Source organism: Alosa alosa, chromosome 2, assembly GCF_017589495.1.
Source record: "Alosa alosa isolate M-15738 ecotype Scorff River chromosome 2, AALO_Geno_1.1, whole genome shotgun sequence".
Lineage (NCBI taxonomy): Eukaryota > Metazoa > Chordata > Actinopteri > Clupeiformes > Clupeidae > Alosa > Alosa alosa.
In genome coordinates, this window is record NC_063190.1 from 19,154,527 (window position 1) to 19,174,859 (window position 20,333).

General features: G+C 42.0%; 1 protein-coding gene across 1 annotated transcript in view; it reads left to right on the forward strand.

The window, feature by feature from the left end:
* Nucleotides 1-445: 445 nt before the first annotated feature.
* The window catches only part of mtnr1bb (melatonin receptor 1Bb), a 50,310-nt gene continuing 30,422 nt past the window's right edge, over nt 446-20,333 (forward strand). The window contains exon 1 of the mRNA XM_048238000.1: nt 446-1,766. Coding sequence (XP_048093957.1) covers nt 1,571-1,766 — 196 coding nt within the window. The 5' untranslated portion in view covers nt 446-1,570. The remainder of the gene's footprint in view (nt 1,767-20,333) is intronic.

The window sequence follows — 20,333 nt, forward strand, 5'->3', positions numbered from 1 at the left end:
CTGAATTTAAAAATGTGCTTGACCTAACTTGACCTAATTCTTAAATTGACTGGTTTGTGGAATTTACCAGTTTATAAGGTTGTAAGACCTTGGGGCCTGACTGCTAAATCAAAGCATTTCCATATAAGGAAAAATAATACATTCATAAAAATCATCTTAGTATGTGATATGTGTGTCAAATGTCCTATAGAGGTCTTTACATGGGTTTTGTCATACACAATTACAGCCTGAACATCCCACATAAAAAAACAAGCTGACACAAACCCCATGTGAATCCTCTGGGAGATTGTGCCAAATATGGATAGACAAACGAAAGTGTTGCGCAGACAAAATCATGTTTGTGCTGGCATAAGATTCCTGTGAGAGTGGGCAAAACACTTGGGCCAACTTTTTCTCCAATTTTTGTGAAGGTCTTTTGAAGATGATATAGTCGGACTCTGAATGTCAATGCGCTATGAAGGTGAAAGGCATTGGATGCAAGTCAGTTGCGGAGGTTTCGCCCCTTTGTTTTTAACACCTTGCCAAGATGCGTCCGCCTTTTCAGAGCCAGAGAGCTCTTACGGGAGAGCATCTCAGACTGCCGGAGCGGCTTTGTGGTCACAGTGACTTATTGGAGAATTAGCGGAGAGACATTCGTCCAGCTCAAACATGCAAAGGAGACGTGGGGATGTCCTTCTGCTCGTAAATATGCCCAATCCGGTAACGTTGAGTGCGTCCCTGGATATTCTCCTAACTTTAACATGACTGCGAGTTAAACTGAGCTGACCTTGGATAATTACCCAAAGCATTAATTTGACCAATTTATTGACATCTTTGCATGCTTTCATATAGGATATGCTGAGTAGTCCACTGCCAGATGCAGAAGAGCACAACGCCGGTAAATTATTGCATGTGGCAAAGGCACAATTTAAATTATATTTCAGTTAGATAAAGTGCATGAGTGGCATGGCCAACAGCATTATGGATTAAGCAACAACCCGGGCTTTTTGGAATTGACGAAAGAAGACAAACGAATGTCTCGCTCCCGAATAAAGGAGGCTAAATGTGGTCTATGACTTCGTCCTTGGGTGAAACGCCAAGCTCGCGCTTGCCTGTCGGATTTGAGATTTTAGTTTAGCTCACGTTACTCATTCATAGCAGAACACCGCCATGAGAGAAAGTGTATTCTAGACATCTAATTCTTCCTCAATTTGAGAACCAGCGGAGCGTGAGGAAAACAGGAGAATAAACATGCTCACCCGTGGAGAAGCTGAGCCACGGAGATCGCAGACGTTAAATGGATTTGGGTAATATGTCATGAATTTGTTTTCACGCTACATAATCAATCCGAAGAAATGTTCGTGTCAGACTAGTGGATAAACTTGCGGTATGTGACAGTAATCCGCAACTCCGCGGCAACTCCCATTCAGTGTATTTAATTGCAGCCGGACTGAAGAATTCCGTCATGATCCTCACTGTGAATCGAGCATACGTTTAACCTTATTGGCGCATGTCCAAGGAATTGCTCATGATTGGGTTCGCTTGACCAAATTCTCCGGAGGAGAACTTTACACATGAACTGGACTCCGGCATGCCAGAAAACATCCCGTTTCTGAAGAACCGCACGGAACTGGGACATGTTGGACGCGCGCTGGGTTCGAGCTCGCGACCCGCGTGGGCTGTAGCGGCGCTGGCCAGCGTGCTGATCTTCACCACGGTGGTGGACGTCCTGGGGAATCTTCTGGTCATTATCTCTGTCTGTCGCAATAGGAAGCTGAGAAATGCTGGTAAGTATTTAGTCACTTGATCAATCTCCTCCTTATTTCTGCAAAGTGGTATCATTAGGCCTACTACGATTTCTGTGCTTAAAAAACACAAAACTTTCCCCACCAAACTCATTTAATCACTCAAAATCATTCAAAAGAAGGCGTGCTTTTCATGTGATCCTTTTGACTTGTTAAATAACCATAAACTGTCTGTAATGAAAATATAATTGCGCAATGCAGGGTCCAAACAAACTTTCAACTGCACTGTGGATGAAGTAGACCAGATTTTTACAGATGGCTGCAGCACTCTAGGAAATACATCCAAGTGCATCATTTCTGATTTTAGATTGTATTGTCTATCATAACACTATGTGTTTCAAGTCAAGTGCATCAGTTTCAAAAACAGTTTGTGACAAGGTCAAATAAATGTCTTACAGAGTTTAACAGATTATGCCTGTAGTCAGTCAGCATTTAGCCACATGAGTTAGCGCTCATGTCAAGCTTTTCCCAGAGGCTGGCAGTTGTATTTATTTATGGAATAGCTTTGATCTAATGTAGGCTAAACTTACAGCTTTGGATACAGTACATTTCCATATCAATTACCTTCCACTTATCAGCACCTTGTTGTGGGTGGAGATCCAGAAGCTCTACCTATATGACCATTCTGTAAGATCATGTAATTACACAAAGTTAAAACTAATAGGAAACCTCAATTAAAGGAGAAGTTCTCTATTTTTAAACCTACGGTCTATTTTTAGATGATAACAACATACAGTATGACTTTTTTTTTTTACCTTGGTAAGTGTAAAGAAAGGGTATAAAATAGGACTGTTTGTTATGGAGCCCCTAAGGGGACATGAGCAAAATAAAATCTAAAGTTTAGTTTCATGTGCTCAAGCGAAACTTTCATGTGCTCACGTGAAACTTTCATGTGCGCACGTTAAACTTTCATGTGCTCACACGAAAGTTTCACGTCTTTTTACGAAAGTTTCATGTGAAAAAAGTTTTCGTCTTTTGAAAACTTTCATGTGCTCACATGAAAGTTTCGCATGAGCACATGAAAGTTTCGCATGAGCACATGAAAGTTTCGCATGAGCACATGAAAGTTTCGCTTGAGCACATGAAAGTTTTGCGTGAGCACATGAAAGTTTCATGTGAGCAAATTCAAATTAAACTTAAATTTTCTTTTGTTCATGTCCCCTTTGGGGCTCCCTAGTTTGTGCAGTCAATGCATTACCTTTTATTTCTTCAAGTCATTGCCATCTTGTGTGGAGTCCGGACAAGTCGATTACCAAATGCAATATACTTTATACTGTATAAGCTACTGTCAATAGACACAACTGGAGGAGAGTTCGATAATCAACTTGTACAGACTTTCTCCTCACAAGATAGCGGTGACTGGAATAATAGTAAGTTAACTGCACTGACTGCACAATTTTTAGTTTCTTTACACATAAGGTAAAATACTTTGTCTCCATAGTAGCAAAGACATGCCATGATTTTTTTAAGTAGTTAGTTTTTTAAGTATGTAGTTAATGGCTTAAACAGGGATTTGCTTTGATGTAGCGAAGCAGCCCCCAAAGGCTATATGCAATTTAGTTATGCATGCATATTCCAGTCTTATACTCCTAAATAATTTTATCCCAAATGAAAATTTAGACTCTCCGTTGAAGAATACAGAACTTCCCCTTTAAGTAAGTAAATAAGCTTTATTTATATAGCTTTCTTTGCAGACAAGAGTCATTAATGCCTAACACAAATAATTATATAGAATATATAAGATCAACCAAATGGAGAAACAAATTAAGTAGCCTTAGTACAGAAGGCACTATACACAGACACACAGGACCCAATACAGTAAAATCCCTGATGCTGATGACATTGGAGCGACTTAATACACAGCTCTTCTGTAAGATGACCAGTGTAATTGGGAATGAGGGAATGATATGGTTATGATTTCACACGGTGCTCTGGTATTAAAACATAGCTTAATTACATCCGTTTGCATGTGAGGGTATGTGTGTGTGTGTGTGTGTGTGTGTGTGTGTGTGTGTGTGTGTTTATGCATGTGCATTCCTGCTTGTGTGTGTCTGGATGCATGTTAGAGAGTCTGTGTGTGAGTGCATATAAGGGTTTGTGTGTGCGTGTGCTTATTTGAGATTGAGTATTTGTGTGTGTGTGTGTGTGTGTGTGTGTGTGTCTATTTGTATCTGTACAGTCTCATTATGTAAAGTAGATTCTATGTCTATGTCTTTGTTATGCTGCAGTGTGCCCTGTGTGTGTGTTTGCGTATGTGTGTGTGTGTGTGTGTGTGTGTGTGTATGTGTTTGTGTGTGCATGTTTCTGAATATCTGTTGTGTTCGTAGGGATTACCCTCCGGCCCCCCCGTTTTTGATGGCGTGTACCAGGCGTCAAAGCCAGTGCCGTTGAAGAAAGACGCCCGCCTGTCTGCTTTAAAGAGCCACAAGCATTGTCTGATAGACAATTCCTCTATATCTCAATAGCGTGTATATCTAGGTGCCAGCTCTCCCTGTGCTCCACTGTCATTGTCATTCACCGATATAGCAAAAGGGTAACAGCGTCTCATAAGACTGATAATGCTTTTTTTGTCCTAATCTGGGACTGCTACAGCACATTTTTCCCTAATCTTGTTACTGCCTTTTCAGTGTATTTCCCTTGTTTGAGTAGGCGTAGAGTTCACATTATACTTTTTCTGGTTTTGATACTTTGCCGTATATAAACTAGTAATAATAATTATAAAAATAGTGGAAATAATAAAAATAAAAATAGACGAGAGAAAAGAACACACACACACACACACACACACACACACACACACACACACACACACACACACCCTCCACCTTCACCCCCAACACACACACACTAACACACAGTAGCAATGGAGAAAAAAATCTCTCTCTCTCTTTTCTCTTTTGATCTCTCTCTCTATCTCTCTCCTTCTCTCTTTTTCTCTGTGTGTGTGTGTGTGTGTGAGTGCATGCACTTGTGTAGTTAAAATAGCTTTGCCACTTTATGAAATTAAATACTGTAATCAGAATATTGAATGTCTGGCATGAAGGAAAGTGGAAAATCTTTGTTTCCTCAATTGACTTTGGCGAAAGATCAACCTTAATTACTGTAGCCTAAGAGACCAAACAACCCCCCCCCCCCACCCAGCACCTGTTTGTGAAGGACACCCATCAAACTCATCACCTGTGTGTTGTAAATACCCTCTTTTAATGAAGTTTCAAACATCTCTAAGTGACATCTGTCAGTTGTTGGATAACCTCGGTTAATCCAACAGTAAGACCACCGCTCCCAGGGCTTGTGTGCATGATCTGAAGTGTTCTTTGGCTATTGGTTCCAGCATTACGTAAGTATTTTTTACAGTCTATGGTAAGCACACAGACAGTTGGAGGGTGATTGGCGGGTGAGTAGAGCTCATCAGTTGAGATGCCCTTGAGCGAGCTGCACTGTATTGAGGGGTGGATGCTAGCGTGTTGCGCCGTGATTACCAGGTCAGAACACAGAGCACCATGCAGAGAGAGCCAGCTAGCCAGAGACTCAGGAAACTGAGAGAGAGAGAGATTACAGCCCTTAGAGGGGACACTGTCAGAAGAGGTGATGCAACAAGAGTTGACGAAGAGATTAGTTTAAGGAACCTTAACAGATGGGGGGAGAAATGTGAAGGGTTACCACTCAAGTTGTCTTCTATTGCACACTGTATCAGCATATGTACACTGTGCATTTGGAACGTTAGAGTTTTCCCTAGTTTGTTGTTTTGAGGACAAATCTACAAGGCATGAGAAGACTGCTCTTGTCTAAGGTCTCCTTTTGCACTGTATCTTGATTGTCAGTACTCTTCTGTAAGTCGCTATGGATAAAAGTGTCAGCTAAATGAATGAATGGAATATGTAATGTTTATGGTTATGGTTATGTTTATGGTTTTTAGCAGATGCATTTGTCTAAAGGACTTACAATGACATCAATAAACATTACATAAACAAACATTTTAAAGCAGTCATATAGCCTAAATAAAACTACCAATAGTAGCCGACTAAATAACATTTAACAGAATAATGACAATAATCATAAACATACAGTACACAAACCACAACTCAGTAAAATTAGTTAAAGGAGAATTCCGGTGTGATATTGACCTAAAGTGTGTTGAAACATGATACCGAGTGTGAACGGATGTCTCATAGCCCATCTCGGCTTGTCCCCTGCACTCCAAAATCTCTGGCTAGTTAGTTAGCCGATGCTACCAACAGCTTTTTCAATGGTGGTGCTTCGGCATCGGGCTAGCCATGCAAATAAATCACTGTTTTAATAATATTATATTATTATATATATTTTATAAATATTTCACAAAATAATTCCGTGGAAATGCATGGATTCCAGTTGCTGCTACTGGAAGAAACTGGAATCCATGCATTTCCACTGAATTATTTTTGGAATCTGATCCCTTATCATACCTGTTCATTCTTACTTTCATTATTTCGACTTATCGTGACTAAATTCAAGATGGCTGCAAACGCTAAACTTCGTGAAGATACTGTCTGTATAAATCGTTTTGTAAGTAAACTACCAGTGCTTTTCAAAGTTCTCAATGTCTCGTTTTAAATGTCAGGGCCCTCGGAAGTCTACAAATTAAGTGTGGAGATACATCGAGCCTCGTAAATGGTGTAAAACAGTGATTTATTTGCATTGCTAGCCCGATGCCGAAGCACCACCATTGAAAAAGCTGTTGGTAGCATCGGCTAACTAGCGCCAGATTTTGGAGTGCAGTATGAGACATACGTTCACACTCGGTATCATGTTTCAACACACTTTAGGTCAAAATCACACCGGAATTCTCCTTTAAATTGATTAAATACAAGGTAAACAGATGATTATTTAGACACTTTTTTGTAGATCCCGAAGCTGTCGTTACAACAAAGAGCGGCAGACCATTTTACCAATAAGGGATCACAGAAGAATAGAGTCATGACTGTGACCTCTTAGTGTTGATGGAAGGTTGACACAGCAGACGCTCATCAGAGGACCGCAATGGGCGAGGGGATGTAGAGCTGGATCATGGAATTAAGATAACAAGGTGCATATCCAGTAAGTGTCCTGTAGGCCAGAGTGAAGGATTTGAATTTTATTCTGGCTGCTATATAGGAAGCCAATGAAGAGTAACAGAGGACTTATATGTGTGTTCTTTTACTGATTAAACATACTGCTGCATTTTTAATCATCTAATGGTCTCACTACACAGGTAGGCCAGCTAACAATGCATTGCAATAGTCTGGTTTGGAAAGAACCACGGCCTTTACAAATCATGTGGCATATTGCATTAGATAAAGAGAAATTTAGTCGGTCATCAACGGTGACACCTAAGTTACATGCCATTTTAGCTGGAGTCAGTGAAGTTGAACCAAAGCTGGATGCTAATCTGTTGGGGAATAGCTATATAAACTGGGAGTACCAGAAGCCCAGTTTTGAAGAGGTGTCGAAATATCTCTGAGGCATACCGAAAACCAAGCAGAGATAGTAAGATCATCAGGTGGGAAAGATTAGTAAAGTTGAGTTTCATCCGCATAACAGTGATAGGTAAATCAGTGAGAGCGAATAATCTCACTTTAGGAATTGATGTACTGTAAATGGAGAACAGAGTTGGTCCAAGGACTGATCCCTGAGGTACACCTGTCGTGAAGTCATAAGACGTTGATACCTGTCTTTGCCAAGACACACTGAATGAGCATTAGGTAGGTAGGATGCAAACCAATTAAAGGTATATTATGCAGTTTCAAGGTATAGTTTAAAGGTATATTATGCAGGTATTTTTGGCACTCTAGAGCTCCCCCCAGAGTTGCAATATATTAAATTTTACTTTGCCATTACAAATAGCCTACTTCTATTTTGTTCCCCTTGTACACAGTGAAAATGCTTTTGTTGTGGAGGCAAAGGACTAACAACAGGCAAAAACTATCTCCAAAGAGTTGCAGTGTTGTGCGTGAACGAGTTCAAAAGAACGCGTTCATTGAACACGCTCATTTTTTCGTGAACGTTGAACTGAACGCAACACATTTTTTAATAAAGAACTTGAACGTGAATTAGTTCACATTATGTGTCATGAACGGCAGACATCACTGTAAATGAACGTTGGAATTTGTTAACTGAGTGACATCTGTTTTCTCTTTTGAAACGCAACGAGAGAAAGTTCCTCCCTCCTGTATTCTCGCTGGTGCCGCTTAAATCATGTATCACCAGACAGAAATGGTTTTTGACATGTGTGCGCAATGCATTGCGGCCAACGTAGTGTCCGGCTGAGAATAGTTGAATAGCATACTGGCTTCCGCACAACGTTACCCGTAATGAATTGCAGCAGAGCGGGGTAGGCATAGCAACGCCGCGTAGCAGGCAACGACGAGAGCGCCGAGTATAGAACTGGTCTACCTTGTCTGTACTGCTGCAAGTTTCATCACCTGGTAAGAAACCCATAATTGCAGTGTCATGAGCAAAATGTCTAATGAGCAGCTTCAAAGAACGTATAGTGATTTCTAGCTCGTAGTGTGAAAAAAAGTATTTACTTAAATATCTCACGAAAAAAGTAAAATGAACTGAACTTTGAACTAGTTCAGAATTAAAATTGTGAACTTTGAACGTGAACTGTTCACTTTGAGCATGTATGAACTGAACTTGAACTAGTTCAGAAAAGCTGTGAACTGGCACAACACTGAAGAGTTGTATCTACTTATGTTTCAGTATGTTTCACGATTCTCGCAAGATGTCTCCATCTTGATTGCTTGCATTGCTGGCTCTTACGGTAGTGACCCGCTATGACTATGCTCTATGGCTATGCTACAGTAGGTGAACGACTCTCCTATTACTTTTGTTAGTTTGTTTTTCATCAAATTGGCTTCATAGAGGTTATATTAAGGTAAATATCTTGCATTAGTGTACCTTTAAGAGCTTTCCCAGAAATGGTTAGGTCATATAATGTAGAGTGGAGAATGTCATGGTTCACTGTGCCAAAGGCTTCAGTCAGAGACAAAAGAGCAGTTTCAGTTGAATGACCGCTTTTCAAACCAGACTGATTAGGAGGTGGCTCGGAGATACTGTAGGAAATCAGAAACTTGCTTTAACACTACTTTCTCAAGAACCTTTGAAGAAGGGAAGAAGGGAAGAACAGGTGTATAGTTGTTCACATCCGCTGAATTGAGTGTACTTTTCTTAAGCAAAGGTGTAATCCTTATTTATTTGAAACAAAAAGGACCTTTTCCAGAACTGAGTAAGGATTTTATAACATGTGTGACTGCTAACAAAATAGGTAGTGTGATGGATTGCAGAGTGATGGATAGAGTGACATCCAGAGGGCATATTGTTGGACGATTTCATTGAAGAAGTAAAACCAAAGTCCTTATAGGCAGGTCCCCCCACTCAGTGGCCATCTTGTAACACATCTGGACAGTTAACGGGCAGCTATTTTCCTATTCAATTGAATGGGGGAGGTATAAAGGAAGGTGCGAGATATGTGTAGACAACTGCCATATTGGTGTTACGAACATGCAGTTCAGAGGATTCTTTGAGTGTTGTGTCTCCTCATTAGAAAGTCTCCGGTATAACTTCTTCCTCAGTATAAGGAGAGTCCAACGATCATGCCATGTCTACAAAAGGCAATGTCCTTTTTTAAAGGCTCATCCAACTGGGCACTAATCTTAACTTTTCCAGTGGAAAATGTTGCATAGTGATCTGTGGCCAGTGAAGTAGTTGGTGGCAGTGGTGGAGGATACAGAAGAGACTTCAAAGTAGAAAAAAGTTTTCTGCTGTTGTTGGTGTTCTCTAATTTTCTCTGGTAGAAAGCCTTTTAAGGGGCAGCGCTTATTGGCACTGACCTGAGTGCGGTACATTCTGCTTTCGAGATTCGATTACTTAAATCCCATTATTCTCAATACAACCCCACACACCAGCATCAAACTCTGCCGCCACCTTCGTGTAGATTGTGATTCATGTCTATTTTTGTCGGTGCCTGTTTTTTTTTTTTGTGCTCTTTCTCGGTAGCCGAGTGATTTGAGTCGCCGGTGTACGGGGGCAAACGACATTTCCACTAGGGATGTATCAGCACTGTCATGTCGGCGCCAATGTATGCACCCCTGTAATGGTCCTTCAGGTACTTCTACAACTTTATTGGCATCTACCTGTTCTTAATTGAGATGGATATAATTAGGAGAGGCACACATCTGTGTATATGAGATGTCATAATTGATAGTGTACGTCAATGTGGAATCCATGAGGTTGAGAGAGTTGTCCATAGACCTGGGAAGCAAGATTGTGTCAAGACCGAGGAAGGATACATGAGAGTTCCCAAGAACACGGTAGCCTCCTTCAGTCTTAAATGGAAGAGATTTGGAACCACCAACTGTCTTTCTAGTTCCGGCCACCTAGCCAAACTTAGCAATTGGGGACAACGTTTCTTGATTAGACAAGTAACCAAAACCCTATTTGTCATTATGAAGGAGACCGAGAGTTCCTTTGTGGAGAAGGGAGAACCTTAGACAAGAAAAAAAACTGGACTAACATGCTCAACACCATGTCCTGTCGGTACAAACAAATAAATGAAAAAGCTGCTTGGCTACTCTAGCTGTTGGCAACTCGAGCTAGGTAGCACTGTTTTTTTTCGTACCAACAGTACTCAGTGACTGAGAAACAGAGATCTATGTGAAAAATTGCCGGAGTTTTCCTTTAAGTTAGGTTCAGCTGGTGCTTAATCCTCCTGAGCATCAATATAAACTTGATGAATAAAGGATAGCATTTACAGTTCTTTTTAAAACTTTTTTAATCGCCCCACAGACGCTTCGTTGGTTAAAAAAGTTTTAAAAAGAACTTTAAGTGAGAACCTTAGAGAAGGATAGCCATCTGTACAGCACTCTGTCAGTCAGCATATTAGAGAGGCCAGCTGGAATCCAGTCCTCACTGACAGGCACCTGACAGCCCACTGGAACTGCCAAAAATCACCTGAACGACTCTCAGACCAAGAGAATCAAAGTCGTCTGATCGGATGAAGCAATCCTACTAACTCAACTATTTGGCTGCATTTCCCAACAGCATGTATGGAGGACATCAGGCACTGAGCATCACCTCATTAATTTCATCCCCACAGTCACACTCAGTGGTGGTGGCAGCATCATGCTGCAGGGATGTTTTATTCTGGGTACTGGGACTTCTGTGTACTGGGACTTAAGGGGACAGGGACTTGGGAGTGTAGTCTGGAGGGAACGATGGATGCAAAAAAAAAAAAAAATAGAGTAATCGTAAAAATGAGTAAAAACCTTTTCACTCAGGCTGAGTAAGCGCTCAGGGTCTCAAGCTGGGGTGAGGATGCACATTTTAACCAGACAGCAAGCTGAAGCATACCACCAAGGAAACACAGGACTGGCTTCAGGAAAAGTCACCAAGGAAACACAGGAGTGGCTTCAGGAAGAGTCCTGTGAATGCCCTGTAGTGACCTGAATCCAACAGAGCATCTCTGGACTAACCTTTACTTTGTTATTTGCCACTTCTCCCCATACAATTTTGGCTTACCTCCGAGAAAAAGGTGTGACAAGCCTATATGATCATTCCAAGAAGACTTGTGGCTGTCATTGCAGGGTTCCGAATGCTTATGTAAATTGAATATCTTTTTTTTTTTAATAAATGAACACAACACCCCAGAGACCTGTTTTGTTTTGTGTACAGATTGATGTGAAAAACTTAATTGAAACCATTTTATTTGTATGAAGCATAACACAATGATGACTATGATTCATAGTACATGAACCTCTATTTTTTTCTCTATTGTAGTAACAGTTCATATCTCCGTACTCTTAACTAAGTACTCAACTCCAACATAAATAAACTTCACACATTTAAAATGTACACATTGCCACTTCATTGTTTTGTACAGTACGTGTACGTGTGTGTGTGTGCTTGTGTGTGTGTGTTTGTGTGTGTGTGTAGGAACAAATGTTGCAATCTTTCTTGAGGGTTCACCAGAGGCAGAGTGTAGCTGTGTTTTGTGTTCTGTTGCGGTTCTGCATGTCAGAGGTTCCCCTGAGCTCACAGTGTGACTCCTCCACCCCCCCCCTTCCTCCTCATCCTCTTCTGTTCTCTTCCCTCCCTCTCATTCTCTTGTCTCTTCTCCTCTCTTTCCTGTTTCTTTTGCCCCTCCCTCTCCTTCCTCTTCCCCACTCTCTCTCTCTCGCTAATCTCTTCTCTCTTTTCCTCTCTCTCATCTTTTGTCTTTCCCTCTCTCTCCCTCTTGCCTATTCCCTTCCTCCTGTCCTTCTCAAACAATATCTTGCTCCTTCCTCTCCTCCTCTCTCTCTCTCCTGTCTCAACCTCTCTCCCTTTTCTCCCCCTGCTCTCTCTCTCTCTCTCTCTCTCGCTCCCCTTACCTTCTTCATTCCCCCCTCTCTCCACTATCTCCTCTCTCTCTCTTTCTCCCTACTCTGTCTCTCACTCCCCTTAGCCTCTTTGCTTTCCCCTCTCTTCTCTCTCTCCTTTCTTTCTCCCTCTCTCCCTCTCGCTCCCTTTACCACCCCCTCTCTCTCCCTCTCTCTTTCTCCCCACTGTCTCTCTCTCTCTCTCTCTCTCTCCACTTACTAAGCCACTCTGAGTAGTAGTTGACATGCAGGTGCGGTGACAGCTCCATGTATGCACCGGAGCACTGAAAGCAGGTGTAGACACAAGTGGTGTCTGAGAAAGAAAAAAAAAACGGGAAAGGAGGGAATAAGGGGTGGTAGGCCCACAAAAACAATCTGACAGGAGAAAATCAGTGCTCTTCAGACTGGAAAAAGAAAAAAAAAATATTTTCACATTGCACACTGCAGAGGCATAGCAAAAAGTCTTCATTATGATTAATTCATCTCAGAAAACACGTATTCTATCACAGTGCAGAAAGATAGAAAGCTATAACCAAAAAAAACATAACCTCTGATCATCATTTTAGGTCAACATTTTCTACAAATTAGTCATGCAGGAGCTTACCTGATTTCATGCTTCATCACAGAGATGCATCATTTTTTTTTGTTTCAGATATACACGAGAGGTGTTATATGTCTAGTGCTATTAGTAGGTACTGCATTTAGATAGATAGATAGATATACTTTATTGACAGGGTTCCTACGCAGTATGGAAAACCTGGAAAAGTATGGAATTTGATTTGAGTAATTTCCAGGTCTAGATAAGTATGGAAAAAACAAATAAGGGTTTCCAGACTATTGCATCTACAGTACTAATCACTTCACTCAGGTCAAAATTAACCATTCCTACTGTTGTGTAACTTAACTGTCAGTCCACATCATCAAGATACAATTGAATGGGGGTCCTCAGAAAAACCCTGGTACCAAAACCAAATCGAGAACCCCTGTTCTATGCACGTGCCCTACACCATTGTGCACTGGTATGTTTGCGTAGCTCTGCTATTTTCGGCTAAAACACTGGTAGACTTTTTTGATTTTGTAAAAGTTACCAAGACATGGATTCTGCATTATCTGATAAACTGTTATTGCAAACAAAAAAATACTGTTTACGGAACGTGTGTGAGGCCTCTGCCAGCAGTGCACTAGTCTCCAACATATGTAGGCTATGCATGTACATGTATCTACAGAGAACTAAACATGTGAGTGCACCCAACACAGCACTTCCCCAACGAAAATTATCCAACAATGGGCAAGTGTTTTCTGAGGGCTAACAAGTACACTAGGTGGCACTATAGCTTGAATAGCACGGTATGCTACTGATGTGTTGTCGTTCTGAACCAGAAGAAGATGACCCCAGGCTGTGTAATGTGCTGATGACGTTCGCTAATACAACAACTAAGATTTCCACCATTGTGCGTGTCATTTTGTGTAGTCAAGATATTACATATTGGCGACGAGGACTTAAGGAAGACGAGTTCCAGAGGAAAGATCACAGAGATATAACCAACTTTGTTGCAGGTACGAGGGAGGGAAACGGCTAAGCGGAGCAAAGCTAGCAAGACAAGGAAATTAGATGGCAGCGACCATAGGGACACTGGTGGCATACGACCACAACACACAAAAATGGGAGGAATATGTTGAAATCCTACAGCATTTCTTTGCCGCGAACAGCATTGATGATCCAGTGAAACAGAAGTCTGTCCTCATTAGCTGGTTGGCGCGCAAACCTACAGTTTGATGAGAAATTTGGTGAGTCCTGACAAGCCAGGAGACCGATCTTTTGACGAACTGGTGACTTTGCTTAAAAAACATTTTAACCCACGGCCCAGCGAAATTATGCCGCGTTTTAAGTTTGACTGGCGTATGAGACAGCCAAATGAGTCTGTAGGTGATTTTGTTGCCCAACTTCGAAAGCTAGCACAGGATTGCAATTATGGCAAGACATTATCACAAATGCTGCGTGACCGACTAGTGTGTGGGATAAACGATGAGCCAATACGAAGAAGGCTATTAGCGGAAACAAACCTTACGTTTGAAAAAGCACTGAATATTGCTTTAGTGATGGAGTCGGCATACAAAAATACACAGGAAATGCAAGGAAAATCATCATGCAACAGCATACGAGAGACAGGGAAAATAGGAAAGCCATTCAAACGAAGTGAAGATAAAACAGCAGAGGAAGGGAAATCCTACTATAGATGTAATGGCGGACACAATCCTGCTGCATGCCGTTTCAAGCAAGAAAAATGCCATTCATGTGAGAAAATAGGCCATATTGGGCACGCTTGCAGGAATAGGAACAAGCAAAGTGAAAGTAAACAAAACAATGAAAAAAGAGGTAGGAATTGGACTCAAAGCAGGGCTCCCAGCTACAACAGTCGTTCTCATCATGTGACCGCTGATATGGATGAATCAGATGAAAGGGAGGACATACAGTAGAACAGGCGTTTTCTATGTACAACATGCAGGATGCTCCTGCAAAAGTGAAACCGTTTACCTTAGAGCTACAGGTTCACGGAGAAAATGTGAAATTTGAACTGGACACTGGTTGTAGCATCACGTTAATGAATGAGTCAAAATTCAACGCACAGTGGAGAAATGCAAAGAAGCCTGTAGTAGGGCCCACCTCAAATTAAAAACATATACAGGGGAAGCCATAAAGGTGCTCGGTGTAGCTGATGTGACTGTGAATTGTCAAAAACATCAAAAGACCTTGCCTCTGTACATAGTGAACGGCACTGGACCCAGTTTGTTAGGCAGGAGCTGGCTAGAGCAACTAAAGCTGAATTGGACTGAAATCCATAATGTGAGTGCATCATGAGGTGGAAAGCTGATATTGGAACAGGTTGTTTGCGCGGCACGAAGATGTTTTTAAAGATGAGCTAGGGACTTTAAAAGGAGTCAAAGCCACCATCCACGTCACACCAGGGGCCACACCCAGGTATTTTTCGCCCAAGACAAATTCCTTTCGCAATGCGTCCTAAAGTGGAGGCTGAGATTAACCGCCTAGTAAAGGAGCTAATTATTACGCCAGTTAAACATTCTGACTGGGCCTGCCCAGTGGTGCCTATATTGAAGCCTGATGGCTCAATTAGGCTGTGCGGTGATTACAAGCTTACTGTGAACCACGTATCTTTGTTAGAGCAGTATCCAATCCCCAAAATTGAAGACCTCTTTGCCATATTATCTGGAGGGCAACAGTTTTCTAAATTAGACATGAGCCATGCATATGCCCAAATTCTTGTTGATGAGGCCTCGAAGAAATACCTTACCGTGAACACGCACAAAGGTCTTTTCACTTACAACCGCCTACCTTACGTAGTTTCCTCAGCACCAGCCGTGTTCCAAAGGACAATGGAGAACCTGCTGCAGGGGATACCGATGGTTGCTGTGTACCTGGACGACATCTTCGTCACGGGCATGAATGTCCAGGCACACCTGAAGAACTTGTGCTGAAGTGCTGAGTCGATTGGAGGGGGCCGGGTTACGGTTGAAACGGACCAAATGTGAGCTGTTGAAGGACGAAGTCTGCTACCTGGGCCACAAGGTAAATGCACAGGGTTTGCAACCTATGGAGTCAAAGGTCAAGGCCATCAGCGAAGCTCCATCCCCGTCAAACATTACAGAGCTAAAAGCTTACCTGGGGCTCCTGAACTATTACAACCGTTTCTTACCCAACCTATCCACGATGCTAGCGCCCATGCACCTGCTACTTAGGAAAGATGAGAAATGGGTGTGGACAACCAAGCAGGAAGAGGCATTTGTACTTTTGGGAAGAATGTTTTTGATAATTTTTGATGCTCATTCAAAGTGGATTGATGTTTACCCCACAAATGGCTAACAATTGAAAAGTTGCGTCACAGTTTCGCAGCACAAGGACTTCCACAGATAGTAGTGTCTGATAACGGTAGCTGTTTCACAAGCTCAGATTTCAAGCAGTTCATGACACAAAACGGGATCCAGCACGTAACATCTGCCCCGTTTCATCCGTCCTCCAATGGGTTGGCGGAACGTGCCGTGCAGACTTTTAACTCATTGAATGCCAAGCTGTTTTCGGAAGCTTTGTCCTAGAGTGCCAGCAATCTAGACCATTGTTGATGATTTTTGTACAGCCACAGCATATTCTGTGTTATAGCTATGAACACATACAATGGCTCGTTTAAAAGGTGAGACTTTAAGCTCTCAGTGGGTGAAAACCGTGTATTTCTACACGCCTCTGTTCCTGAGAAATCAAGAAATCAAGTTAAACAGTGGCTAGTTTTCATCAAAATCGCTGTTTTTTTCTAGAAATGGAGATATAACGTCTTTCATGAAATATGAAGTGTTGCCTGTAAACTTTCCGGGAAGTGATCAGCGAGACCTGGCGAGACTGCCACCTAGTGATAGACCCACGAAAATGGCCTGGTTTTGAGATGACGTGCATCACACCCCAAGCAACAACAGGGCTGTCGCCAGCAGAAATGCTGATGAACAGAAGGCTCAGATCAGCTTTTGATCTACTGAAGCCGGATATCAAGTCCAAGATAGAACAAAGACAGTTGCACCAGAAAGAAAACCATGACAAAACAACCCGGCTGAGAAGGTTCAGTCCTGGAGATGCTGTGTACATAAGGAACTATGGCCTGGGACCAAAATGGGTGCCTGCTACAGTGGAGTCACCTACAGGCCCTGTTTCATAAGTGTGTGTGTGTCTGTGTGTGTGCATGTGTGTATGCGTGCCTGTGTTTGTGTGTGTGTGTGTGTGTGTGTGTGTTTGCATGCGTACATGCGTATGCGTGCCTGTGTATGTGTGTTTATGTGTCTGCATTCATGTGGGTGGGTGTGTGTGTGCTTGCCTGTCTGTATGAGTTTATGTGTGTGTGTGCTTGCCTTGACTGGTTCAGACAAGTCACATCCATAACATGAAACCGTCACATCCATAACGCCAGTTTTTCCTATAATGCATTACGAAAATGACACATAGTTTCAAAAACACACTTTTTGTGTTCATTCAAGTCTCCTTCATGCTACATATCTCATAGTTTCAGCAGTTTCCTTAAAAATTCACAGAGTTTGTAGAAAACCTGTAATCTCTCACAAAAGTGTGTCCATTTCATGTCACATCCATAACGCTAATAAAATGCCTTGTATTCTTAGGATGAAATTGATTATATGAAATCTGAGGATTTCTCAGTATTCAGAGGACAGAGGTTACATTAAAAGTTATGCAAATTAATTCACTGATACTAATTTTGCCCCCACTCTAAGGCATTTTGTTTACCAATATGAGTCCAATTGTCTCATCCATAATGCTGGAACTGCCCCAAAATAAAAAATCACCAACAAAGCAACCTTTATGAGCAGAAAAAAACATCACCAAATGAACAGTCTTCAAGAGCATTTCACTGGGCTTATCATACAGGCAGACACCTTCCTTCACACCTGTATTTAACTGAATTAGGCCCACGACACCTCTGGAAGGCTCAGCAGCCTGGCATCACAGATCCATCCCCATACCCCACCACACTCATGATGGACTTTCAACCACCAAATACCAACAAAGTATTGGTCATTTTCATCGCTGTGACTGTTTATGATCAGGTCATGGTATAAATGCTAAGAGAACAATTCACATAATTATATTGTGTCACAACTTGCACTTCGTCACACTTACAGTACATGATGTGAAGCTCGATGATATATGAGATATAATGATGCAATGTAGTGAAATAAAAGAGATATGTCCATTTGAACTTGTACCTTTACCTGTGAGCAATAGGGCCAGATTTGACCGGGCTTCCTGTCCTGTTGAGATTGAAACGGTATTAAACTGTAGATACTGTTTATTTTTTGCCACAGCTAGAATTTTTTTAGCTTGCCAATTGAATGTGGAGAAGTCATTTGAGTGGACAATAAATTGTCAAAAGTCACTTAAGGAGAGCAATACTGAAATCCCTTGTGTGTGTGTGTGTGTATCCAACACAGGAGATAGTTTTGATGTACAATCTTGGGAGGCACTGGAGTTGACAGGTTTTTATTGACTTGTTTTGACCACACCTCGACAGTCAGGGAAACACAAAAATCCTTGCCCTCTGGTGAGGCGCCACCACCACACACCTGCTGGCATGAGTGTGAGTATGTGTGTGTGTCTCTGTGTGTGTGTCTGTGTCTCTGTGTGTGTGTGTGTGTGTAGTGCCTCGACCACCTAATGAGACAAGACCAGGTTGGGTCCGGGCTTGTTCTCTCTAAATTGCAGTGAAACAGTTGACGGTCCGCAGCAGAGTGGGCAGATGGCCGTGTTTGAGAGCGAGACGGTGTGAGAAACTACTCACCTCTCCTACTAGCAACCGGAGCCCGACTCGTCCAGCGTAATTTAAATGGTTCCAGAGGAAGGAGAGAGAGCAGCATCTAGATACAAGTTGAATTCATTTTGCAATCTACCATATTATAAATGCAGTGTGATAATTTCAAGTGGTGGTGTGTTGGGGAGAGGTGGGGAGGAGAGGAAGAGCTTACATAACAATCTCCCCGAGATCCAGAGGCGCTTTGGGTGAAGTTGTGTGTGTGTGTGTGTGTGTGTGTGTGTGTGTGGGGTGGCGGTGCTGAGTGCCGGCTTCTGCTTTGAAGTACAGTACACGCTGGAGTGGGTCTGAAAATCTTCTGAGAGGAGCCTTGCAACCTCCATCCTGTTCCCTCTCTCTTTTTTTCCCCCGCCTGCCCATAATAAATCTGTGTAACAGCAAAACTCACCCCCGTCTCAAAGCATCTAATGGCGGCCGTTGTCCGTGACAGGGCAAATGAGCCAGAGATAAGTGCTCTTGAAATATTTAAGCGTAATGAAGAGGAGTGTAACCATTGAGCGTTTTCTATTCTTTTATTCTCCTTCTTCCCTTTATCAAAGAAATGAAGGACCTCAGGATGTCTTCTTGTTATTTGTTATGCTGTGAGACTGAACTGTTACTACGGTTACCATCATCCCCTATAGACCATTTCATCAATAAAAACAAAAACAATGCTTGAACGTTCTATTTGGGCCCCAATCTACTTCCTCTACATTAAGATAACATATGGAATGTTAAAAAGGAAGTCTTGTGGGGCCAACTATGATGCTGATAATGGAACTCTCTTGAAAGGGTCCATTCATACTTTGCACGTGACGTCACAATCACTGGCTGGCGGGCAAGAACGTCGTTCTCCAGCAATGAAATCCAGTAAATTAGTCTAGGATCTGGCCAGGACGTCGCCAGTTTTACTATGCAAAAGTTGGTGTTTTGAGGTATAAATAACATGCCAGATAGTTGTTGTGTGATTGGATGCACTAACCGCCGAGGAGATAAGCCGGGGTTATGTTTTTACCGGATCCCATCTGATAAGGAGAATTCAGAGAGAAGACAACTATGAATACAGGCAGACAGTGCAATCGTTTCAGGAAATGGGACCTGGCAACCTTCACAGTATACACGTCTGTGCAGTGACCATTTCATCAAAGGTAATTTCAACATTTGTTTGAATACAATGGGTGTATGATCATGTCTTAAGTTACCCTGTAGTTTCGTCAATCAACACCACCAGCTGGTTCCGCGAGTCAGCTGTTTGTGTTATGAGTCTAAGCTAGGCTAACAGCTGCTGTCTTTTGCTAACAACAAAGGTTGTGTGATAGGTTGTTTTGAAGTTTGTGATATCTATGGTTTTCAATGAGAACCAGAGATAACCCAACAGTAGAGCTAGATTATTTACAGAGGAATTATTACTGCTCGATTATAATTTTTTTTTTTAAAAAACTTCTGCTTCACACAATTTAGCTACCTTGGAGTTAATCTTAGTCCATATGCAGCTAGCTCACTAACAGACTTGATAACTACTAAAAACCTGGAACTAACGTTACAGGACTCAATGTTGAAAATACCCAAAACCTTGTGTGGCAATAACGTGTTTTATCTATTATATTATCTTATTTTATTATTCCAGGTGCCAAATCTGATGACCCGCTGTCCCCTGATCCATCTGTCTTCTCTCACACCCCTGCCACCAAAAGGAGGAAGAGGGAGAAAGACATGGAAAGCTTGTCCCATCATTTCTATTTTGGCCACAGAGAGAAGAGCTTCGGCTGTCAATGCCCATGATATTTAGACAAACTTACCCTAGATGTGCCTGCATA